Source organism: Apis florea, unplaced genomic scaffold (assembly GCF_048593485.1).
Source record: "Apis florea isolate Af1SG1 unplaced genomic scaffold, ASM4859348v1 contig_2350_pilon, whole genome shotgun sequence".
NCBI classification, from domain to species: Eukaryota; Metazoa; Arthropoda; class Insecta; order Hymenoptera; family Apidae; genus Apis; species Apis florea.
In genome coordinates this window covers 3845551-3870902 of record NW_028256565.1, presented here as the reverse complement: position 1 = coordinate 3870902, position 25352 = coordinate 3845551, and the positions used below count along the sequence as shown (strand labels likewise).

The following is a 25352-nucleotide window of genomic DNA, read 5'->3' as shown; positions in this document are numbered from 1 at the left end:
TGTGCTCGAGGCTCTCATGACCGTTCAACGACAAAGAATACCGGTTTCTTGATGTACTGACCACTATATCAAGGTAGAGCATCGGTATAACGTCGACTTTTCAGACGGACTTCGGTCAGTCTGAATTCTGTCGACGATCCTCGTACATTTTTCCATAGCTTTGTGGCCTATCGAAGCAAATCAGTCCACTTCATCATGTATCCGCGTTATGGCTTTCTCTTCGTGTTCGTTTATCATATTGTGACTGGTCTGTCCTTACCGACAACGACTTATGATCAACGACAAACCGGTGATCTGAACGTGCAGGTTCATTTGAAGGATGTACAAGTGTTGGCATTATTGGACTCAGAAATGCTTGACGATTACACGGTAAAATAACGACTAAATTCGTCGCGACATGTGAAAATGTATCTTGATATCACTAGATAACGCGATAACGAGAACTATTATTATCGTTAATTTTTATCTTTATTGATAATATAATAAATATATTTCTCTGATTGTAAGAGATATACATTAACAATTATATTACTTATTATTAAAAGATGTAAAAAATAAAATGTCTAGACAATATTTTGATTTTTAAAATGCGAATATTATTATTTTCTAATTATAAATCTAAATTAATTATAAAAAAATTATCTATTAGATTAAAAGAATACAAGAAATTAAAGTAAATTATTAATATTATTATATTATTAATTTATATTATATTATATTAATTAAAGAATATTAATTAAGAAAAGTTTAAATAAATTAAGTAATTAAGTAAATTAACGTAATCCTGAATTACAGGAATACGATTATTTTTATGATTATGCCGATTTCACGATTAAGCCGATGATTAAACCTAATGTTACAACTACTACCGAATCATCAACTTCAGAAATTGTAGAACAACTCAATCATTCCAATATTACATCACAAAATTTAACATTTCCAACTAATGAATCAAATACAAATTCTAATATGGAGAATACAGAAATTTTGTCTTCAGTGGATGCTGAAAAAGCAAATAAAACCTTAAATATTTCATCAAAAAATTCAACTAGTGAGGATAACATATTGAAGATGAAAGTCAATGATAAAATTGAAAATTTATTCGAAGATGTAGAAAAAAATCGAAGAGAGCAAAATAATTGGAGATTGTCCCATAATATGGAGGATTCATCTAAAATATTTTCTAGGAAACGTTGTAGATCAGGATATTCACCAGATGGAAATGGTCGTTGTCGTCGTCTTAGTAAACGAAAATTATCATTAATTCCGTGAGTAATAAACAGACAAGAAACATTAAAATGTATATCATAGAATAATTATTTCATAGAATAAGTAGCCAAACTAATTAGTGAAATTACAAATAAATTGCATGTAATTGCAAATAGAATTTATTGAGATGGAAAGTACTTTTTTTTTCTTATAGATTGGCATTGAGATTAGTACCAAAATTTTTGGATGACACAGCACGCAATACAAGGAATTTCGTACAAAAAGAGGATAATCGAATGCACTCAGACCAAGCTATGTCATGAATATTCGATATCAGTGTGCGATTGTACTAAGTTTTCTCATGTTCCTCGTCGACTTATGTTAAGTTACGTATTCTCGTATCGTTCACATTGCTTCATCCTGCATTTATATTCATCAAGTTACTGTATATAATATAATATAAGCAATTATATGTATTTTTTATACTATTATAATATTATAAAATTGTCATCAAAAATTTTTATATTCATTTTAAATCATTAATTTATTAATAATAATAATAATAATTTTATTTAAATTTCAAATAAAATATCCATAAATTTTGTTCTAGTAAAGTTCTTTTAAAAAGAATATTTTATTGATCGTATGTTCAATTATTTAAAGGACAAGAAGATTTATATTAAAATTTCATTAAATTTTATCAAAAGAATTAAAAAAAAAGAATGGATTTTTCAGTCGAAGATAACATATTAAAATAAAGATACGATCTTGGAATTTTTTCTCCTTCTATTTTCTATTTTCTATTTTCTCCAATGTTCTGAGATCGAGAAAACAAAAATATCGATCAATTATGTAACATGATTTATTCTTGAATAACATTTTTTATACTATAATTATATTTTCTTTTGTATTTTGAAATATTTGATTTTTTTCAATAATTAAAATTGTTATTTTTTTTATTTCAATAAGTAAAAACGCATAAAAAAAAAAAGAAATTAATGTAATAATATTTAATCCTTTTTTAATGTTTTAAAAAATATTTTTATTCTTAGTTAAACAAATTAAAATTTCAAATATAATTTTTAAAGTAAAAAAATTAAAAAAATTCATGATGACATTGAAATTTATAAAAAAAAAATTTAACCTAAAATTATCTATTTAAAAGAATTTTAAAATATATCGTGTTTGAGAAATATGCATAATACAATCGATACAATAAATTATCGTGGGAACCGTTTGATTTTTTTCTTTGACCTGAATGAAGGATAAAATCGTGGACGACGCCACATACGAGCAATACATATATGTCATAAAGAGTCATAGAGTCATAGTGGATGGCAGCAGCTACTTAATCATCTAAGTCGATTACCAGACATACAAGGCGTTTCTTACCCTCTCCCAACAGTGATACTCCCTCGATCTATATACAAGTTGCTGGCGATCCAAAGCTGCCAAGGAAGCGGACGAATCTCTCGCACAGTCGAGGATCAGACTTCGTTCAGCTCGGCCGATTTGAACGATCGTTTCCAGAGAATTCCGACAAAATGCTACTGCATGTCACATATCTTATCTTGCTATCAGGTAAAACTACTATTTTTGGGCTTCCTTAAAAAATAGATATAGATTTCTTTTCAATATTTAATTTTTATTTTAATGTAACTGTAATGTAATGTAACTGCTTCTCTTATTTCTTTAAACAAGTTATTATAAATTATTTTTTACAGGCATATTTTTACATAAGTTATTATAATTTTACAGGCATTCTATCTAGATCATTTTTGCAAGTAAATGCGGCTCCAGCGACTTATGATCAGCGACAGAATGGTGACTTCAATGTGGATGCCAAATTTGAGAATTTTTTGATAGTCGTTGCTACTTCCGGTAATGGTCTTTTCTTCAGGAATCTGGCATCACAAATGCTGGAGATGAACGAGTTAATTCCGCAGCACAGTAAGCAACGGATCAGCGAGAAACCATCTGAAACGTTGGTTTATGAGACAGAAAATGCAGATGGCGGGAGAGAGCCTTACCATGTCGAGATCGTTCATATAGAAAAGGAAGGGGATAAAGGTAAACATCCTGTTGAATTGCCTGATGCTAAAAGTAGCGAAAAAATTGAATTGTTAAAAGATACTACAAATTCTGAAACGATCTTGCAAGAGACAACTAATTCAGAGATAATTATTGATAGTAAAAAGCCAATAAAAAAGAGTAAACAAATTTCAAATGATACAGAACTACATTTAATTATTGATAGTTCAATGAAAGAAAATAAAAGATCTGCAAACGCTAGAAACTTACAAGTGGAAAATTTCGATCGTTCCGATGATTTGCCGGTTAAAGAAGAGACATCAAAAGCAACTAAACCAGGGATATCGTTAAAAAAACAATTATCCAAGGAGGAAGAGGAGGATATACCTTCGATATCTGAAGAGAGGAATGAATTGGACAATAAGCGCCAGGAGCTAGTGTTACTGGGAGGTGGTATTGAGAATTGTGGACCTGGAAGATATAGAGATAAATTTGGTATCTGCCAAAACGATAAGAATTATAAAGAAATTTACCCCATATAAAAAGAAGTACATAAATTTTATTCAAGGATACCTACGTATACAATAATTGTGATATTCGCATACTGTATTCACAGATAAAAAAGGTCGTGCACTTAGATACATGAATTATTAATAGTTTAATAGTTAATAGTTTAAGATTGTAAGAAATAGAAAAATACATATATAAAAGGAATCATATTTAAAATTTTTAAAGCAAATTTTGATCTTTTAATCGAATTATTCTGAAATATATTTTATATTTTTTACATTTATATTATTTATACTAGATTCATAAATTTTTGTATCACGTTCAAGAAGAAATAAATTATATATATTAATCCAAAAAATATTATCTTTCAATCCTTCCTTCTTTCAACAATATCAAATTTTTTTCTAAAATAAAATTTTCTTGTACAATATCGATACATCGAATGATAAAAATTTATCAATATCCAAATAGATAAAATCGAATTTATCTGTATACTTATCTTAATCATATTCGAATTTGAGCCAATTTTGAGTCAACGATTTCAATAAGCTTATATCATCAGAAGGCGCCATTCAAGGTGAACCAGGAAGACAATCCGCGAAGTTCGAGTATGGCGGAAATGTAAGAGCAAGGGCAAGGTTACGGTAATAAGCAGCGGCTGAGACAGAGGAACGGGGAAATGAACTCGGTGGGGCCATACGAGGCCATTGCCCTTTACAAATCGGTCTTGTGTGTGTGTGTGTGTATGTATGTTTATATATATGCGCGTGTATATAGGTATATATATATATGTGCTCATGTGCACAACAAACACATACGTTCAGTATATTTCGTACACGAAAGAGTATGTATAAGTTCGAGAGCGAATCGGCTATTAATGATTTATGTTTTTTTTCTCGCCAATCAAAGTTTCTTGTCTTGAATAAAATTAATATTTTCTATTGAATAGATTAACACCTAAAAAAGAATAACGAATTCTATAAAAATTGCACGAAATAAAATATATAAATTTATATATATAAGCTTATTAATTTATAAATATATAAATTGTCAATTATTTACAAATTAAATTTATTCTTTCTATTTGATAAATATAGTTTTATATATAATATTATATATTAATAGTTATTACCTTTGATACCATGTACCATTTAATTTTTTTTATCGATCTTTGTATAACAAGAATATAACATTAATTGATTAATTTAATGTTGATCAAAATCCAACATTCAAAATGAAGATGAAAAGAATAAGTGATATGCAATATGTATAATATATATATAAGTAATCATAAAATAAAATAGAATAAGATATCAATGTCATTCAAGTAAAAAAATCAATTCTATCCAAGATTATGTTCTACCTGACTATGTATGCAACAGAACGTACACAAGGGCCCACAGGTTCTTGAACTTGCCTGACGATCTGTTTCCATGCCAGGTGGGGACCGGGATCGCCGGTCGGCAGGAGACGTCGTCACACCTCGCTCATCCTCCGCATCGTCAAGACGTTCATTGCTCACGCTACCACGCCACGGGCATCGTTTTTTTCTCATCAAAAATTAACCATAAGTCCTCTTCGTATTCTCGATTGTTTCTCGATCGATCGTTTGTCGGGTGTCAGCCTCAAATTTGGAACGAAACACTTCTAAACTTGATATTTCGTGTTATTCTACGATTCGACTAAATTCAGCATCGAAAAGGAGTTTCTCAACGCGTATAATATCATCGATATTTGCGATTATCAAACCAGATATCGATGCTATCGATCAACATGCGAATCTTCAAAACGGTGTTGCTACTCGCCGCGTTCTGTTCTAACAGAGTTGCGCAGTGTTTACCGATTGCGAACGAAACATCGATTGTGGAATCATCGAATCCGACAACATCGACTCCCTTCAATTCTACAATCGATTATTACGATCAGCGACAAAACGGATCTGAAAATTATCGTGTTCACGTGGATGGCGTGATGCTCGTCATTGCTCCTGTTGAGACACTCCTTCTAGCAGGTGTTGCTGACAATAATAAACCTAGTTTGCCGGCAATTGATTCTTCGAAACCATCATCGAGTAAACCGGAAATCAATCTTAAACTATCACCAATGTCCAAGTCAGCACAAAGGTATTTTCAAGTTTAACTTGAAATCGGTATATCAATAATAATTTTATTTCGTAAACAGGATTATTTTTTTTTTCTTTAATAGTCATATATAGTTATTATATGTTTTTTAAAATTAAATAATTATTTTATCTATTATTACTTTTTTTTTTTTATTAAATTTATCAAATTAAATTTAATATCTTTATTTTAGGGCTGGCTTACGCTTGGCGAATTTATTGGTTCCTCTGTTGCGTCGTATTCGCCATGAATGAAGAACTCAAACTTTTATACGAAACACAAAATATTTACGTAAAACTCCATTATCATTTTTGTTTAATCATATAGCGTCCCTTTATCTCATCCCTGCCAACATCATTTTTTCATTTCCTCGTAAAAATGATGATTATTAGTTTTATTTTAAGACGATATTTATTTTTAATCTTGCTTGTAACTTGTTTGTAAAAATTAGCAAATTTAAAAAAGAATTAAAAAAATGTTGAATTAAAATTAAAATAGCTTACACGGAAAAATATTTTACTATATTTGACATTGCACGAGTTACAGAATGGTTCAAGGTTTCTTTTTGTAACCTTTATACTATCTTTTGAATAAAATTAACATTCGAGCCTTTCACGAACAATTGTACACTTAAGTAAATATACAATATATAATATACAATTTTTATCGAAACGAAATTTATTTGATTAAAAATTAAAATACATTATTTATGAGTTCCTTTTTGGTATATAATCACAATACTTTGTATAAAAAATGCTTAGGACTATGATTCTCAGAATATATATCATCTGGGTGGAATCATTTATTTCATTTAGAAAAAAAAAAAGATACGAAAAAAAAATCACTTTCACACAAACTTTACAGATTGCGATATACAGTAAATAATCTGTAGTATTAAAGGAAAGAAAGGAGGAGAATCCATATAAAAAAAATCTTTTGAATTTGAATTAGAATAAAATCATAAGTTGCACAATATCCACTTACATACATTTATGTATATACAATGCTTTCGAAAACTTAGTCGACGGATACTTATGGAAGCGTGTACAAGAATATGTTTTTCAAATATATCTCACCATTAAAATAGAAAGCAGCTCTGGGAATAGAAGATGTATGTTCTCTTTTTGAGTTCATTTTTCATTTCATGGGAATAATTTTTCATTGGGATAAATATCGATCGATTTGCTCATTTTCATTTTTTCTTTTTATTAAAGATGTTTTAACGAAAGATATTCCCGAATAAGTTTGTAATTATGTTTATATGATAGCAAGGATATTTAAATATTGACAAATGATGAATCAGACAATTATGAATAATATAACATTTCATTTCATTTGAATGATTCATATTCATCAATATAATTAAATGACCGCAAATCCTCGCTATACGTAATATAAAACTAATGTACCCTGTTGTTATTTCACATTTAAAGATTAAACATTATTCGTACTTTTATTTACCAATATTCAAACGAGGAAGTAAACTGCAATAAACGGAATTTTAAGGTACATTACAATCTATCCGCATTCCTTTCTATACATGGATTAATATTTTTAAAAAAAGATTTGTTATTAATAACATATAAATGTGATAAAATGGAATTCGGTGGGCATGAAAAAGGAAATTCATTTGTTAATGCAATTAATTATTCTTAAAGAATTCCTTTATATATTTCATAGTTTTTATCGTGATTAATCGCGTTTAATCTTAATGCGAGATAGTTAACTATTAAAATGAATGATAATGACTCATTGATAAGGACATATTTAAATTATGATCTTTGCCTGAATGAAAGCCTAAGTTATATGTTAAAATATCGAATCCTGAATTATTAACTATGTAATCCAATTTTGAAATTATGAAGAGAAATTTATCGTTATGTACACAGATTATAAGTCTTTTAACGTTAAAATATACTAAAGCAATACGCATGGATATCTTTCGTAATATGACGGCACGAAGAAAGCTGTACATGACTTTGACACACGCAAAATGCCTACAGTTTATGATCTACGATATCATCTAATCATCTTGACACGATCGAAAAAACAGTTAATATGAACATACTATCGAGCATCAATTCAACTCGATTCTTTCAGATGATACGCATTAGAGCGATTTTCAACGTAGCTCTTATCTTGGCATCAACAACGAATGATTATGAAAACAGATAGAATCAATAATGATTTACATCGTCAAAGATAAAAGATGATAACAAGAAAAGGAGAAGAAAAAAAAAAAATAAAAATAAAAAGGAAATGTGTTTAGGAAGATGATTGAGCGGCTATGTTCGCGTTGAGATCTTCACAATTTGTAGCTCCTCCAGGACCACTATTATTACCAACTGCGGGCTCGTCAAATTTTAATTCCTCCTTACCCGCCTATAGAGGAATTATTCCATTTGACATCTTTTTTAAAAAGTCAATCGCTGATTAAACAAGTCTTAAAACGGCACCAGAAACATTTCATAGATATGTATCGGTTACATCACCAGCTATTACCTCTTTGATCAGCAAACGACAGTTCTCCATCACGCTACGTCTCCTGTCCGAACTGTTGCTTAGAATTTCGTCTGATTGATGCAAGTTGTCCACGATTTTACGCAATTCTTCCAACTCCGTTACAGTCACTTCCAATTTCGTTTCTAACTCAGACCTGCAAATCACTACATGTATTGTACATTGCTTTACAACAATGATTTGCTGTAGATAACAAGAAGATATAAAATTACTTCTCTTCTTTCAGCTCCTGTATGCATGTATCATTATCGAGCTGTATTATTCGCAATACTTTTAGCAATTTCGTAACAAGATTATCTACATCAATAACTTGATCAACAAGACTAACAGCCGGACAATAATCCGAAGCTAATGGACCATCATTCGTACCGGTATCAGATTCGCTGATAGAATCGCAATCATCATCTTCCTCGTTTTCAACCTATAAAAAATTATGTAAATTATAATGTCGTTTCTTTTCGATAATTGTTTCTTTTTTTTTTTATTTGATAAAAATATTTCCAATATTTTCCAATATCTTGTACCTTACGACGATGTAAAATTGCTTGTGTGAGATTCGTAAGACTCGAACACTCCTCACTGGTACGCGTCTTTTTGAGATTACCTTCGTCTACGGTTTCCGGAAAGCTTAAAGCTCTGCGAAGCGAATCGCTACTCGATACCATATTATGCGAGTACGTATCGGGTAAGGGAACATCCTCTAACACACTTTCCATCATCAGGCATGGCTCGGTTTCAAAATCGAGCAAATCAGACGATGATTCCATACTTAATTCTAAATGATTGATAATAGGAAAGGAAATAAAATTTTTCTCTATTCATTGATAAATATAGCGTAATATATATATATATATATACCTTTATATATTTGTTTAGCAGATTCTAAAGAAGATTTTTTATCAGTATTTTTCGTTGCAAAAGGATGTGTCGCCGCATTCCGGATTGCTCCGATCACTGCGGAAACGAAAGATCCACTCTTCGGACTGGGTGTACACTCTTTCAGGCTATGCTTAGAGCTAACTGGACTCGATTCGACGCTACTGTTGCTTCTGCTATATGCTTCATTGTGATATATCACATCCTACAAATGAAAACAATATTTAAGTATCATTAAACGATAAATTAAAAAATACATGATGAAAAAATAATGGAGCATTACTTCAAGATCTTTTACTGAGATACTGTACGATGTTATCAATTGGTCTACTAATCCTTCCAGCCTAGTTCCAAGACCGGAAAGCGCAACCGCAGCTCCGGAAACGGCAGCTCCTTGTGTGAGTAAAAGTTCCCTGCTTCGTCGTTCGACTGCATTTAATTTCATGCTCATAGATAAATTTTCTTGTCTACGAATGAATAAAAAGTCAATATGAATACAAATGTTATAATGTTAAAGAAAATTTTCAAGCTTAATTTCTTCTTTTTTTTCTTTTTAATATTCACCTTCGTTGTTCGCTAATTCGTACTAAATGCTTACATTCTTCGGTTTGTCTTTCTAATTCTAATTCGCGTTTCGTTAATAGTTCTTCTTTTTTTGCAAGCTGTAAATTAGAAAAAAATTTTTTATCACTATTACATCTTTCGATTCATCAATAAATAAGAAATACCTCTGTTTCAGCCTCTTTTAAAGCATCCGCTAAAGTGGCTTTTTCTTCTTGTAGAAAATCTTGCATCTCAGCCGATTCTGCCTCCAATTCTTGCTGTTGTTGTAGCAACGCTTTCTGAGCAGCCAAACTTTTCTCCAAATCCTTAATTATAAATGATTATAATATATACCATGGATTAAGAAATTTCATAAATACAAAATTTAAAAAGAGCAATGCAAAAACTATAATCTAACTTACCCTACTCAACATACGGCACAAAGATTGTAAATCAGCTATCTCTAACTGTTGATTCGCTACAACTTGTCCAGACGATTGCAAATGACACTCCAACTCCAAAAAACTGTCACTCCCTTCTAAAATTAAACCCAAAAATTTCAATTTTAAAAAAATTGAGACACAATGAAAGGAAAATGAAAGATATCAAATTAAACGTTTCAATAAATCACCTGCATGCTCCGATTGCGGAGTTCCAAGCATCGCCAATACTCGTTGTGCATTTCTATCCAATTCTTGCCGCGCGAACGCGTGATCCGCCTGTTCCTCTTTAAGAAGACGGTTCACCTCGACAATTTCAGCCTTCAGCTTCTCGTTCTCCTCTTTTTGTTGCATCGCCTCTTCGTTTAACCGTTTCAAGTCGCTCTGCATCGCTTGCATATCCTCCCACGTGCCCTCCGTTTGGCATCCTTCGTGTAACCTCTCAACCACTTCCGGCCCGGCGACAGCACTTGGCACTCCGGACAAAGCATTCTCAATGTCACGACCAGTCAGACCAGTTTGCACGCTTGTCTCGTGATAAATACGCGTCTTCTCGGCAATCTTGTGCCTCGGATAGGGTGGCAGACTTTTGTGTGTCGAATTCTCTTTCCCGTTACCCTTCTTTTCAACCTGTCTATTCAAGCTCGCGTCCCTGCTCCCGGATCTGCTTCTAATCGTTTTCTCCACCTTCTCACCGACCTTGGCAATGCTCATCTTGTTCCTGTTCCTTCTAGGTAACATGGCATACGTGTCCAGAGCTTTGTTATCCGTGCTCATCTTATCCGATCTGGAGGATGGTTTCGCAGTCTCCGTACGACACCCCGTGTACGACACCCTGGTCGTGGACAGAGGTTTTCTAACCTCTTCGGACGGTGTCGAGCTGGGAGTGGTGCGCGCCGCACCACGCGTGCTGGACCCACCTCTGGATCTCGAGCTGCCGCTCTGACCTCGGCCACGCTGTGCCAGATCCTTGTTGATCTCTGTGGTGAGCATAGATGGCAGTGAATCAGGAATAGGTCTTGTCCTCGTTCGCGGCAGCATCGGGGTCGCACCTGAACGGAATGCCGTTGAAACTCGACTGTTACTTGCCGTGCTGTTATCATTATTCCCTTCTCTGATTCCCGACTTTTCCCTCGACCGTGCCCTTGTCACCGGCTGTGCTTTGCCCAGGATATTCCTCGGGGTCGTGGTACGCGGCTTGGAGCGTGGAGTAGCGGCCGAAACCAACGGTGTTGGCTTTACCCTCGTGCTCTTCTGTGTCTCTGTCGTGGTTGCCTTCTTCTTGCCGGTGGTAGAGGCGGGTATAGTTCTCTTAACGTTGGTTCGGTTTGCACGGGCGGAAACGCTACCCGCTATGGAGGAACTTTCGCTGCCGCCCTCGCTGGTACCCTCCCCGCCAGTGGTCAACCTGACATCGTCGGGTAAAGTTGCGCACGGGTCCTCGTAGACGGAGCAACAGCTGACTAGACTGGAATCGCAGGACGCCTCGTCAAGGCCGCCACAACTGCTCGCGTAATCGATGCTGTTTCGACTTCGTACCTGAAAGTGTCACGATTCGTTAATAACAATACAATATCAGTGTTATGATTAAACTTAAACTCATTATCCGCATTAACTTGGATCCAATTGCGTCGATCTAATAAAGATCACAAAGTGTCATTATAGTAGTAGTTATAGAATTTCTTTCCTTTCTGGGTAGAAAAATTTAGCGACATTGAAAACTAATGGCCTTCCTTCCAAATTGCTTCGAGCTATTCCAAGTACTTTCTGGGGGGAAATCTATTTACAGACCGAAATGGGTCATTCTATATAATGGCCGTATATAAATCCAACGAGATCTCGGTTGTATCAACATTCTTCATAAGTTAGGAATTTTTTTGACGTTCTTCTCGAAAAAAGGATATCCTTTCGATAATTAAAAATTTGACCATCTTTTTTTTCAACATCCCCTTATCGTCGAATAATCGAACGTGGCGCAAGGACTTGGCGTTTTTCCTCCACCTTCGATCGATCCTCACTCACCCTGGGGACCTCAGCGGCGCAACCCTCCACCCCACTGTCGCTTCCGTCCTTGCTATCCTTCCCCTCGCCCGTATAATCCTTCTTTTCGTTGTTCACAGCCGGTTTATTCGCGTCCGTGGATTCGGTCACGTGGATCACGGTGATGTTGCAGTCGCTGTTCATCGTCGAATCAGCGTCCTCGTTGGGAAGAAGCTTATCGCTGGCGTCGGCCAACGGGGATGCGAGATCCTCCGGGACGCCTGAATCCTGCCTGGCCACGTTCTGCACAGGCGACAACACTTTTAGGCAATTGTCCTCGAGAGGTGTTCCGTCCATCTCGAGGCTCGGCTGCTCTTTGCTCGGTGACACGCTCATTTCCCGGTTGCCATTCTGCAATTGAAGATTGACAAATGATAGGGCAGAGTAAATACAGAGTAATCTCATGGTAACTGGATATTCATAGATGGGAGACGAGCAAGAAATTATTTAATAGCCACTTTATTTACTACATATGATCTCGTTGCAACGAGTTTTCCTTCTTTTTTTTTTCTTAATCTAATAGAGGTTATAGAGTTGTTGCATCAATTATCGGATACGCGGTTTCTTCTCTATTCTTCATTATCACATTTATTGGATACTCGTTTCATTGTTATACTTATATTGTCATCGAGTGTGTCTTTATTATCATCATTCTTGCCATCTGTATAATTATACCGTCATTAACTAACCTTTATCGATGTTATCACGATCGTTGTTCCCGTTATTGTCGTTGCCTAACGTGAATCGTGATTACGTAGAATTAATTTTTCCCTTCCTTAACTCCAACAACATTTATCCTTCGATCTTTCGCTAGTTTCAAGATGGTCGGAGAAATATGAGACTCCGTTTGATCAAAGCAAACGCAGTGGACAAATGCGAATGAACGAAACGAGAAGGGGTCCGCTGTTGATGGAACAAAGCTGTGACGATCGATGGAGCAATTAAAACCCGGATCTTAATCGTCCGATCGGTCAATCGGTGCGATATTCGATTATCGGGGATAATATCCGGAATAGTCCTTCCAGAATTTGCGAATTTCGCGCGAGGGTGGAGCGATATACCGTATGAAAACTTAATTTCGCGTTTCAACCGACCGGAAAGGAAGGAAATTCACCAAATTACGGGGGGAATTGAACGAATTAGTGAAATCCTCGCAGGATGTTACGAACAATTCGAACTTTTTAATAATTTAACCTAAAGAAAAAAAATTTTGTCGAAGTAAAATAAATTTTTATATGGTTAAAATTTTCTCACCTCGTTTAACAGGGAGAAAAATTCGTAAATATCGATATCCTATATTTTTAATTTTGATCGAGGTTTAACGAGAATTAGTATACGTATGATAATTTAGGTAGGGAAATTTTAGAAGGATGAAGATTGAAAGAGAAACTTTCTTGTAAATTACTTTCAAAATAGCGTCGCATGTGTTTCTTTATTTCATCATATATATACGTTTTCCTGTATTAAAAAAAAAAATATTATCTTGTCTTTATTTTTTTGTTGTAAATTTATTATTGCAAATTTTTATAATATACATTTGAAGATGATCAGTTGATGATTCGAAGATGGATTTTTAAAAATCTTTATTCGTGAATAAGAAGGTATATTTGCATAAATTACAAAAGAATTTCATTCGATGAATGGAAATCGAGGTATCGTATTCTCGCATGAAATTCACGGTGATTTACCGCTTGTATTTGCGAAGACACGTGGCGTGGAGTATCGAGTAATACTAGCGAGAAATTACGCGTATATCGAGTTGTGCAACCGCGATGACAATTTATCGTTCCAATCAAGAAATCTGTCTCATATTATCCTTTTGATCGTTACATAAACCACGATGAAAAGAATAATTACCAATCTTTAAAAATTCGAGATGAGTTTTATTCTTGCGTAAAAAAAAAAAAAAAAAAAAAAATTTCCATTCACGAAATGAAAAATAATTTAAACTCGTTTCAACTGTAATTTTGAAGAACGTTAATTTTTCAATTAGCGAGTCGATATTTATCGTTATCAAATACGAGAAAAAAGATAGATAAAGAAAAAGAAAATCATTTAAAATCGTTATATTGGATAGATACCGATAGATTTATATTTTTACATTAAATCTTTTAAAAAAAAGAAAATAAAATTATTTAATGCGCGCTTATCATTATGAAATAATAATTTAATAATTTGCAATCACAAATTTCTGAGTCGAGTAGTAAATATACATATAATTAGCGATTTTATCATATCTTATATTATAAATATGGTCTGAAGATATCAATATCGTCGTTTCAAAAAATATTTTGCGTCAAAAAAAAAAAAGCTCACAAAAATAATTCAACATAATTGCAGAGCAGAACTGCAAAACAGACCCACTCGCCTCCACTTCCGCCAACCCATCACTCTTCTCTCTCTCTCTCTCATCATCGTTACGTATTTGAATTGTAATCGACAACGATCGCGTCATCGCGCGGTGTTCCCCCTTTCGAGCACCACTAGATCATGTAAAAGGCGTTTAGATTAACGATGGTGCTTCACTCGTGTTGTCATTAAATGATTCTCCCCTCCATAGACGATCGATCGTTTCGTATCTTTCACGCGATTTATGGCTGATAAATGGCAAGAAAATCTGGCGAGTCGAAAGACAAAAAATATCGAATTAAGATATCAATTATAAATTTATTAATAAATTACGATATCCGTTTTCTTTTTGTAAACAGATATGCGAATTTTTTATTCTCTAATGAAAAAAATTTTTTTTTAGCAATTAATACGAGTTAATCCGAGACACGAGATGACACGAGATGAGAAGGAAGAAAAATTAAAGGGAAATATTTGAATACAAAGAATGTGTTGAAAGATATAGATATTTTAAATATATGAATATTTAAAAGTTTGAACAAATTTAAATATTTGAATGCTTAATTTGAATTTAAATATTTTCAAATTACATGCATATTATGTTATTGAAAGATGGAAGTAAATAGAATAATTCAGGTATTTGAACAAATCTCAATAATTGATCAGGTCACTCCTCGCAGCCAAGGAAATCATTTCCATTAGAATTCTCAAACGACCCAGCCAGACTCGAGTTTCCTCCAATTACGAGCGAACTGTTCAAACAGGAAACTTACTAACCTGATGATACCAGCTAATCCAACAAACGAAATCCTTCTCTTTCTCCCTCACATCCCATTCTTACAAATAACAATTCCTTGAACAATTTAAATTCCATAATTATAATCGAATATAAAATCGAGAAATATCAAATTATCGTATAAATCGTATTTCTTAATTCAATAATTCCATTCCAAATGATAAAATTCATTCAACTATATACCTTCTAACCTCAAAAATCATTTCGAACGATCGAATCTTAAACTCCATCGAAGAAGAATATCTCTTCGAAATTTCTCAAAGAATGGTTCATTTACATCGAAAAGTATCTCGGCCCGATAGAGAGCCGTTCTTGACCGTGATAACGAGCGAGAAACGAGCGAGAAACGACCGGGAACTGTGAGAAATGGCTCGTGACACGAGCGGCTAGAAGGTCTCGGGAAGTCCCGAAAGCGGCGAGGCCGATTGGCCGACAAGGAACCCCGTTTCGCGCCACGCCACCCATTATTACGGCGCAGCTACGCTGTTGCTAGTGTCTGTCTCGATCGACCACTCGACAAACGAACAACCACTTGATTCCACGGTGCACCATTATTATCCTTTTCTTTTTTTTTTTATTCTCGCCCATACGAATAACGCGCGAATAAAAATTTTGTTTTAACGAAACATATGAGACACGTGGTCGAACGAATAATTTTTAGTTGGAAGAACAGTGACAGTTACTGTATTGATTTTTTTTTCTAAGTGGAAACAGCAATAGTCGAAATGGTAGGGAAGGTAGAGGGCGACTCAAGAAACACTATTGGCAGTATTAGGCACTAATTTTTTTGTGATGTTGAATAAAGGAGGAAAAAGTGAGAAAATTATTGTTACTTTCTTTTTTTTTCTGAAAAAAGAAACGATACGGGAGTATTATACGAATAAGAATGTGCAACGTGAAGATTTTTGACAAAGTAGAAGATCAAGGTGAGTCACGATCTGACAAGTTCGTTTCTGATTAAACCGCGAAAGGGAAACTTATCCGTTAAATAAATGCTTGCAAATCAATCTCGAAATTATTTCTCTCAATTTTACGTATCGCAATAAGCAAACTTAAAAAAGAATCGTCATCAATGATCGAAATATTTTGTATTTTCTAGAATTCTAAGAAATTTCTGAAGAAATACTGCAAATCTACTTTCTCCAAGAATCGAAAACCCCTTTATCGCGATCGATCGAAATCTATCTACGATCAAGAAGAAAGAGAAATTACTTTCTCCAAGATTATTGTTCCATCGAAATTTTTTTTTTTTTTTATCAAGAATATAAACGCACCATACCAAAAATACTTCTTCATCAATTCTTTCGAAACATCGAAATATCCTTCCAAAGAATTTTAAAAAACGAAGTTTAAAAAAAGAGAGAAGAAAAAATCTCACCTCGTCGAATTGCAGGATCAAGCTGTTAAACCTGACGAGCCTCTTTGTCATCGAAGAGAACAGCGAAGCCAGATTATTCATCTGGCCAATCAATCCGCGCGAAATCGAATTTTTCGTAGGAAGGAAGGAAGGAAGCCGGTGAAACCACTCCGCGATTAAGACGAGACGCGTCTCTGCTCGACAAAGGAGTCGAACAACAACTCCTCATCGAGAAATCGATCTCGACGAGTTGCATAAGACGCACAAGTTCCTAAGTTTCGTTTTACCAAGCAAACACCTCTACGATTACACCTCTCGCGCGTAGATCATAGAGAGGAAAAAAAAAGAAGAAAGAAAGAAGGAAGGAAAGAGAAAAAGGATCGATCGAAAAAGAGACGATCGTTTATGAAAATGGGCGTGAAGGAAGGAACGATGAGAAAGATCGCCGGCGATGGTTTATCGGTCAATCTCCACTCGAACGAGCAGATCCTCGAGATCAAGGGTGACGGATGCGACATCACGATGTCGAAGAATCGTGGCAGCGTGAAAGTTATAGGAGATGGTTGCCGATTGAGGATCGTTCAGAACATGGGTGACGTGGAGTACACGGGGGACGGTGGCCAGGTACTTTTGGGCCCGAAATCCAGCAAGGATAAGAAAGTGAAGTACGTTGGGGATGGTGGTAGGATAAAATTCGACGTGGAGTTGACGATGAGCAACCGGAAGTCTCGTAAGGAGGAGGGAGCAGGGAAGGGGACGGTGGACGAGGAAAAGAAGAAGAAGGGTCTCTCTGAAGAAAGGAATGGCGCGAAGAATCGGGAAGAGATGGAAAACAGTTTAAACAGGAGAAAAGAAACGAAACAAAATGATTCCGGCAGGGAGGAGAAGAAGGGGGAGAGGTTGAGGACCAGGATCGTTACCACTTTCGAGTACGACGAGAAGATCGTGAAGAAGTGGTTCGTGAATCCGGATAAGGTGATCAGAAATTTGGGAGGTGCAGGTCCTTTCGTGAAAATTGTGCCGAAAGAGAAAAAGAAAACGAAGATTTAGGTAGGAAATAACAATATAAAAAAAAAGGAGAGGGGGGAATAGAAAATAATTAGAAATTTTCAGATGATAAGAAAAATAATGTTTATGTATATAATTATGATATTAATCTCGTTTGAAATGGTGAAATATCGATATTAGAAAATGATTGGAGAGAATGAAAAATTGAAAAAAAAATGGAAGGAATATTGATAAACTCGCGATAAACTCTTGCTTAAAGTTCCTATCTAAGGATAATTAGAAACAAGGAAATAATTTCTTAGAATAATTTAATAGTGAGCATGAGTCAAATCGTCGAGGAATAATTTTCGATTTCTTCGTAGAAGAATCATAATCGAAAATAATCGAAGATATGTGCTGTATCGTGTGATAAACATTATCGATTCAATGATTGATAAAATTATATTGTTTTTCGTTCTTGAGAAATTTTTCTAGGAAGGCAAAGATATACGCCTCTGATGATAAGTGAAAACGTATACATATATTTTTTAAATTTTAATTCTCCGAGTTCCTACTAAATATGAATTTTGCTTGTTCATACTGTACTTATGAATCATGTAATTTATTTAATTGCGAATAATTTAGATTTATTTATCGTGATATTTTACTATTTATTTATTTATTTATTAAAAACATGCGAATATCTAGCTAGAGAATTCATATTCGATATTCGTTATGATAAACTTATATGAAATATTTGTAAATGATTAGTCAATGCAATTATTCATCAGTATTTTTTTCTCTACTTATTATTATCACTGTCATAGAATAAGTGCACAAATACGTTCCTCGTGCGCGATAATGAATGTTGCAAAATATATTTGTGTATTATTTCAAATAAATTGCGTAAACTTCTTAAAAAACAAACATATCAAAATGTCTAATCTCTATAAATTGCCTCTATACCTTTAAAACTCTTCTTCTAAGCGCAAATTTATCCATATATTATGTATATTTATGCAAATATCCGAGGCGAAACAAAGTTCTATATATATATATATCCTTCATTTCTTTAATCGAATAACATTTAGAAAAATATTTGAATTTTGCATTCTAAATATTTACGACTTACACGTAATTATCTATTTGTCCCAATGTCAAAAAGAATATTTTACGATGCTCTGAATATTTCACCTAGGGCATAACGATAAAAACATTCCTCGAGTCACTCAAGCAAACGATATTAAACAGATAAGAACAACGCTTCTCACGCGAGGTTTAATCGATTTTTTAATTAGTCCACGCTTCTATTTCCATAAAGATCATTACTAATTAAGGTCGTTCTAAAATTTACTTTCTTTTTTTTACTTTGTATTTTTAATATCTTTTATTCTTAAAGACGGATAATTTAATATTTTTATTGTTAAATAACATTTAAAAAAGAAAAAAAAGAAATATCGAGAAGAGTTCGCAATGCGGAGAATCGCGTGAGAATTTCGTGACTTTCACCGGTTCGATTTGCGCGCGAAAATAAAATTCGCGTGGGTGGGGAGAATGGATGATCGATAGGCACCGCGTGTTTGAGGTAAATCATCGCAGAGCATTCGATATCCGCGAGCTCGTGGAGTGGCACGGCTCGACCCGGCCACGCAATAATTGTCGAACATCTGCCCGAGGTTTCTCTATTCGAAATAAGTTTCTTACATTGTTGGCGAAATTACAATTTGCACGAATATTTTTCGCGATCGATTCTAGAAAAATGAATAAATTTTTATACGAATGTATATCGATGATTTATATATTTTGGCTCGATAATAAGGTATTAATCGTATTATGAATAAATGATCGATTTTCAAAGGTAGAAATTCATTTATCGATTCGATAAATTTTGTGATTTTAACAATTGATGATTTACTGGCTTAATACGTTAATCGTTATATTGATAGATTCAGTGATTCGATAATTCCTAACCTAACTTAACCTAATTGACTGACACATCAATTTGATAAATTCTTAATTCATTTACTCGAGATTTTGCTCTTAGAATAAAGGAACAAATAAATTGAAGGGAAAAATAAATTGTAACATGCGCTTTCTTTCTTGTTCAACGATACAGATTTTACTTTATGATATGTAAATAAAATTTTAAAAAAAATTCGCTGTATATATATGCTGTAGAATCTATTACATCAACCTAACCTAAATTCGCTGACTTATTAATTTGATAGTTTTTTAATTCATTTATTTAAGATTCTTGCACAAATCTTGCTCTTATAATAAAGGAACAAATAAATCGAAGAAAAGAATAAATAGTATCATGCACTTTCTTTTTTGCCCAACAATACGACGATACGATACACACTTTACCTTACGACGTACAAATAGAATTTTAAAAAAATTCGCTGTATACTATATACTATAGAATCCATTGTATCAAAGACATTCTATAGAACCTATAGTATCCAATTTACGAGTTTTACGTCCAATATGATTTTTCTTATCGGACACATTGTACATGTCCACCATGTTCACTACTTCACCGATTGAAATCACAATGGAGTCTTGCATTTTGTACAGGTTATGTAATATTCTAGGCCAAAAATGCTTGGTTATCGATTCGTTTCGAAACTCGTAAAAATTAAAATATGATCGATCGATACCAATCTGACGGTTATATAATAACCAACGATAAAAAGACTATAATAGAAAAGAACCACTACTCTCGATGAAAAGATAAAGAGAGAACATCTTTCGTTAATAAGAGTTAAAAATTTACGAATAATTACGAATGTAGATAATAATTTTTACGACGGCAAAAACAAAAAAATAAGAAAGAAAAGCAGACTTACATCGACACGTTTCCGATACGATATCGTTTATCGATACATTATTAAAAGAATTCAAGTATATTATTGGACGAGAATAAATATTGCAAGAGTTTCGATTGCAAAGTATAAAGATAGTTTCGGGGAATTTCTAAGACGTCTACGCTTCCTGTGAGACGAGGCGAGGACTCTTTATATGGTAACGCACACGTGAACGGATACGTTTGTTCGTTCCTTCATTAATTCAAGGAGGACCCCTGTCGAAATCAAGGGCCACGCCATTCAGCATTTTCACTCGCGCCTCTTTGACCCAGCTTTTCGACGCGCGCAAAGGTCAACCAGGGATCGTTAGCAAAGTTTCTTAATCGTGAAAACTTGCTTCATTTTATTAAGATCACCGGCAAGCCCCTCCTTTCCCCTCTCCTTCCCCTCGAGAAAGAAAGGGAAAGGAAAAAAATAAAAGGGGAAATCATGATCTGTATTGTGTTGAAGTTTGAAGAAAGATGTGTTAAATTTCGAAGGGAGAAAGATCAGGTAAGGTTTAAAAAAATTTGGAATATCCAAAAATTCGAATATTTGAAAGTGTGAAAAAACTTAGAATTTCAGGTTAAGAATTTAGATAAAATTTAAAATTTCAGACATTCAAAGAGTCTCGAGCGGCTAGAATTTTCAAGTATCTGATAATGCAGATATCAAGGAACTCTTATAAATCAAATATTCATGAATTTAGATACTTAAGAATTTAAATATTCATGTACTAATTTTAACTTCTTCGAGAGTAACCTGTTTTTAATCTCTTATATTTAAAAAAAAAAAAAAAAAAGAGAGAAAGAAGATACGATAATCTACGCAACATTTAAGGTTTATACGACAACTGCCCGATAAGAGAGATAGAAAGAAGAGAGGTAGCGAGGTAATGAAAAGAGCGTTTGAAGCAAAAAAGAAGAGGTAGAAAGTCGATCGGCACGGATGCAATTAACAATATACAGCGAGATGAATAGGGCGTGTTGAACGCTCGCTAAAATTCTACCCTAACTCGGTGAAACGTACGCCCGTTAATGAGGACACGTGCACCTCTTCGGGCAGACAATGCTGACGCTATATACCGGGTGGTGATTCACGATGAACGGTGTAAATATTGGTTATCCGCGGTTATACTTTATTCTTACGGAAATTCCATTAGCTTAACGAGTCGTGTGATACAATTGAAATCACTGAATGTTCGAACATTCTTTTTTACGTTTCTTTATATAACGGTCAAATGTGATTTCACGAGGAAGAACGTTTCTCGAATCAATTTTTCCAACGAAACATGTACAAAGATAACGAATAACATCGTCAATATATATCGTGCCAATCGAATGTAATAACAGATTTTAATTTGTAAAATGTGTCTCTAAAAAAAAATAAAAAAGTATAGCCATGTTTAACAAATGATAGCTCTTATACATATAACATTGAGATATCAACGATAACAACTCTTTATCAGATCATAATAAATTACCTGCAATGCAGATGAAACAATATCCAAATAACATCGAAAAAGTAAATTACTTTGTACCAGCGAATCGTGAAACTTCGTCCTATTGAAATGTCAAGGTCGATCGCCTTCATTAAAAAAAAAAAAAAAATCGAACAAATTTTTCCCTCGATTAATATAATACACTCGATGTATCAAACTTACGTATCACCCTATACATAACGAGTCACTTACTACCAACTTTATTACGCCTCGTCTTTCACACACACCTACACGCACAAGTTTTAAGAAACGTGTCCTAATTAATTTATAGCCAATTAAAACTCGAACAAAAAATCGGGAAAAATTTCTTTTAAAAGGGGAGACGATTTTGTTTCGTTTCTATCGGATCGCCCAGTAGATGAATATATGTCTCGCACGGTCGTCGAGTTGTTCACAGACCCCACGGTCGCAAGAGTATTGCAGTTTCACGTTTCGTATTTAGATCAGCGTTTAACCCAGAAGCGAACACGAGTTGGCGTACGCCGGATAAGAAGAACAAGAAGAAGGAGGAGAAGAAGGAGAAAGAGAAAAAGGAGAAGAAAAAAAAACGAACTGAAACGCGTTTCAGCTTGCAAACTGTTCGAATCAACCGGCTGGAAGCGCGCGTTTTCCACGGACTTTTGCACCTCCTCGTTGACGCTCTCGCTTCAACGTCCCTCGTTGAACTCTCAAAGGAGCCTCTTTTTTTTCCCCCATCGTTTGCCTCGAGAATTAAGAAATGAAATAACAACAATCTTGCAACGTTAAAAATCCGGTGGAGGATTAAATCTTTTCTCTGGTTATTATTTAATTAAATTCAGAAAAGAAAAAATAAATGAATAAAAGGAAAAGAATTAAAAAAAATATTTATCGCCCAAACGTTTTAAATTGCCGATTCGTAATTCTGATCTTTTGTTTTCATATAATTTCACTCGAGTGAAAAGATGTACATAATAATAAAGGATTTAAAGCTGTGATACGAGTTAAACGGATTGCATTATGTAGCATAAGAATGACAGACAGAAAGATCGTGCAGGAAGCCTTTTATGCAATTTCGTGCCGCAACTCGCATGAAGACGAAACCAAATAAGGTAGTACAGTGCGTAACGCGAAAAAGACGATGGCTAACCCTGTTGCGTGATCCATTTTCGTTCCGTCTCAGCCTCTGTGATCGTCAATCATCCCGTTTAATGATCGTTCGCTTCCTTTGTTTCTTCGACAAGAAGAAAAAAAGGAAATTATTTCTTGCGTGATGCTTGCTTCACGTTCGAACGCTTGATCGACCGAAACAGTGAACTTTTTCCGTTATTTTATCAAAAGTTTAACTTTATTCTAAACTCTCTAAAAAAGATCACTTAAAGATCACTAAGAAGTCGACAAATTTTTCTAAAAGAGAAAAAATAGAATAATTTTGAATTAAACGTAGATTAAAATAAAAATAAAAAAAATTTCAGAAAAAAAATTATTACGAAATATTTTATTTAATTTTACTGATCCAAATTATTCCATTTGGATTTCTACGGGTTAAGAAAAAAACTTTTTACGTAGAGCTATTTCTGTAGAAATATTATAATTACCGTTAAATAATTTAGATTTTTGCATTACGTAAAATTTGTATCGCTATGCGTGAAAGTGTTTCGTCATTTTAACGTGCTAAGTAACGAGCAAAGTAAAATTATTTCGTTATGATTCATACCACGAATGTTTCTATTTTCAATTACTTAAAAATAGTTCGAAAGTAGCGTAATATCTAATTACAGGCTATTTAATTCGAAACGAGACAAAGAATTTCACAGTTTGATGGATTATCTATAAAATTATCATACGTTAAGTCACGTGTTAAAAAATTATATCAATAAGACACAAAGAATACTCTTTTCCTTTTTTTTTTTTTTTTAAATCGCGCTTAGATATTTACGAGTTTCGAGTAAATTGAAGTTGTACAATCACATTATTATCTCGCGAAAAAAAAAATAAATTAGATAACTATTGAGCCCTTGAGAACGTGGATTTCCTCCATGAGAATTTATTATATCGCGATACTGAATACAAACAATCATAAATCGTGGAAGATAACATTCCAACGGTTTTTCAATTCAGAACGTTCTCGTTCCCAGAAGATCGTTATAATTATATGTATACATATATGTATACATATGCCATGGATTTAACATTCGTGATAAATTGCTTCTGTTTCTTCCAAATTAATTACACTGAAATTACATGAAGAATTAGAAAAAAAAAAAAAAAACTGGAAGAAGCCAACAACCTTAGCTTTTCACGAATCACGATTAAAACTTAATTGATTTTATAATCACGATTAATACTTAATTGGTGATTGTCTTGAAAATATCGTGTGCTTTTAATATAATTCGGATCTTACCTTGAACTGTAAGTATCCGGCTAATGATAGCAACATCGATTAAATAACAATAACACAATAACAGAAGAAGAACTCGATATCAATTCGTTCGTTCGATGGTCGTCGTAAGTACTGACTTCTCTGCTTTCTTAAGTCGCCCAGGTTGACTCGCGTCAGAATTGTATTTAGGTTTGCATTTATGAGAGTTGAATCACCAGAGAGAGCGAGATATTGATATTTCACTCATAATATATTTAGAAATAAACTAGAGAGCGTGGTTGCGAAGATTTTACGAATTAATTCAGATTCTACTTGTTGTTACTTGGACCGAATCCAACTTTTGTCTGTGTCAAATTCTACGCGAAGATATTTCCGATTGAATTACAGTGGAGAAAGGTCGAAAAGTTTCGGTAAGAATTCCTTGGTTGAGCTGAAGACTGTTGGAACAACAGCAGAGAAAGAGGGAGACCTACAAAGAATGATTTACGAGTCTCGCTAACAATAAAAGTTGAATCACTGGCTTTTACGGAGGGTCAAACACCTGGTTTTGTGCAACTGGTTGACAATCTGTATTTTAGTGAAGAAATATAAAGGAATGTCTCTATTGTGCACTTCATTCGCATTTATTACTTGTTTCGACACCCACAACGATAACAAAATGTATACTAATTTTAGAATCATAATATGTATTCAATAACAAAAGTTTACTGAACCTTCTAATAAATGACGTCAGAACAGACTGATGCCAAGGATTGAACAAGATTATTGAACATTACTTATGAATCATAACGAATATATTTATTTTTCATTTCATATTTTTCAATTCTATTACCTAACCTAATCTAACCTCTATTTCAACGCTAAATTATAATATTGAAATTTTTTT

General features: G+C 33.8%; 5 protein-coding genes and 1 long non-coding RNA gene across 13 annotated transcripts in view; 4 read left to right on the top strand and 2 right to left on the bottom strand.

Moving 5' to 3' along the window:
- The first annotated feature begins 3 nt into the window (after positions 1–3).
- On the top strand, positions 4–1726 carry LOC100866314 (uncharacterized). Its single transcript, XM_003696641.3, has 3 exons — positions 4–369; positions 796–1268; positions 1424–1726. Exons 1-3 carry the CDS (start codon positions 196–198, stop codon positions 1530–1532), a joined length of 756 nt encoding a protein of 251 aa, XP_003696689.2. The 5' UTR covers positions 4–195; the 3' UTR covers positions 1533–1726.
- A 709-nt stretch (positions 1727–2435) lies between these two features.
- LOC100865868 (uncharacterized) lies at positions 2436–4108 on the top strand. Its single transcript, XM_003696637.3, has 2 exons — positions 2436–2790; positions 2968–4108. Exons 1-2 carry the CDS (start codon positions 2754–2756, stop codon positions 3780–3782), a joined length of 852 nt encoding a protein of 283 aa, XP_003696685.1. The 5' UTR covers positions 2436–2753; the 3' UTR covers positions 3783–4108.
- On the bottom strand, positions 3780–5571 carry LOC116414923 (uncharacterized). The gene is made up of 3 exons (XR_004225476.2): positions 5114–5571; positions 4569–4707; positions 3780–4408 (listed from the first exon to the last, which is right to left on the bottom strand). It is a non-coding gene; the product is annotated as an uncharacterized LOC116414923 (long non-coding RNA).
- On the top strand, positions 5128–6542 carry LOC100866196 (uncharacterized). The gene is made up of 2 exons (XM_003696640.4): positions 5128–5873; positions 6064–6542. Exons 1-2 carry the CDS (start codon positions 5509–5511, stop codon positions 6122–6124), a joined length of 426 nt encoding a protein of 141 aa, XP_003696688.1. The 5' UTR covers positions 5128–5508; the 3' UTR covers positions 6125–6542.
- Positions 6531–25352, bottom strand: part of corn (microtubule-binding protein cornetto) — a 28916-nt gene continuing 10094 nt past the window's right edge. For 2 of the 8 annotated variants that reach the window (XM_086904629.1, XM_012490626.3), the window contains exons 2-13: positions 12272–12640; positions 11302–11788; positions 10441–11229; positions 10232–10347; positions 9995–10135; positions 9831–9928; positions 9550–9733; positions 9249–9471; positions 8915–9165; positions 8603–8811; positions 8373–8526; positions 6531–8252 (exon numbers count right to left, since the gene is read on the bottom strand). In XM_086904629.1, the coding sequence (XP_086760755.1) occupies positions 8136–8252; positions 8373–8526; positions 8603–8811; positions 8915–9165; positions 9249–9471; positions 9550–9733; positions 9831–9928; positions 9995–10135; positions 10232–10347; positions 10441–11229; positions 11302–11788; positions 12272–12640 (3138 nt within the window). In that variant the 3' untranslated portion in view covers positions 6531–8135. Of the gene's footprint in view, positions 8280–8372; positions 8527–8602; positions 8812–8914; positions 9166–9248; positions 9472–9549; positions 9734–9830; positions 9929–9994; positions 10136–10231; positions 10348–10440; positions 11789–12271; positions 12641–15625; positions 15781–16812; positions 16944–24487; positions 24622–25352 lie in introns of those variants that run through there. The other 6 variants (XM_012490627.3, XM_012490623.3, XM_012490625.3 and 3 more) reach the window with 5 other exon arrangements.
- On the top strand, positions 17027–18705 carry LOC105736361 (uncharacterized). The gene has a single exon (XM_012490631.3). It carries the CDS (start codon positions 17197–17199, stop codon positions 17839–17841), a length of 645 nt encoding a protein of 214 aa, XP_012346085.2. The 5' UTR covers positions 17027–17196; the 3' UTR covers positions 17842–18705.

What these genes read in the sequence shown, in the direction of transcription:
- LOC100865868 (XM_003696637.3), top strand. Translation starts at nt 2,754, where the DNA reads ATGCTACTGCATGTCACATATCTTATCTTGCTATCAG. An exon ending in ATATCTTATCTTGCTATCAG is followed by an intron (nt 2,791 to 2,967) that starts GTAAAACTACTA and finishes ATAATTTTACAG; the next exon opens with GCATTCTATCTAGATCATTT.
- LOC100866314 (XM_003696641.3), top strand. Translation starts at nt 196, where the DNA reads ATGTATCCGCGTTATGGCTTTCTCTTCGTGTTCGTTTATCATATTGTG. An exon ending in AAATGCTTGACGATTACACG is followed by an intron (nt 370 to 795) that starts GTAAAATAACGA and finishes CCTGAATTACAG; the next exon opens with GAATACGATTATTTTTATGA. An exon ending in CGAAAATTATCATTAATTCC is followed by an intron (nt 1,269 to 1,423) that starts GTGAGTAATAAA and finishes TTTTTCTTATAG; the next exon opens with ATTGGCATTGAGATTAGTAC.
- LOC105736361 (XM_012490631.3), top strand. Translation starts at nt 17,197, where the DNA reads ATGAAAATGGGCGTGAAGGAAGGAACGATGAGAAAGATCGCCGGCGAT.
- LOC100866196 (XM_003696640.4), top strand. Translation starts at nt 5,509, where the DNA reads ATGCTATCGATCAACATGCGAATCTTCAAAACGGTGTTGCTACTCGCC. An exon ending in ATGTCCAAGTCAGCACAAAG is followed by an intron (nt 5,874 to 6,063) that starts GTATTTTCAAGT and finishes TCTTTATTTTAG; the next exon opens with GGCTGGCTTACGCTTGGCGA.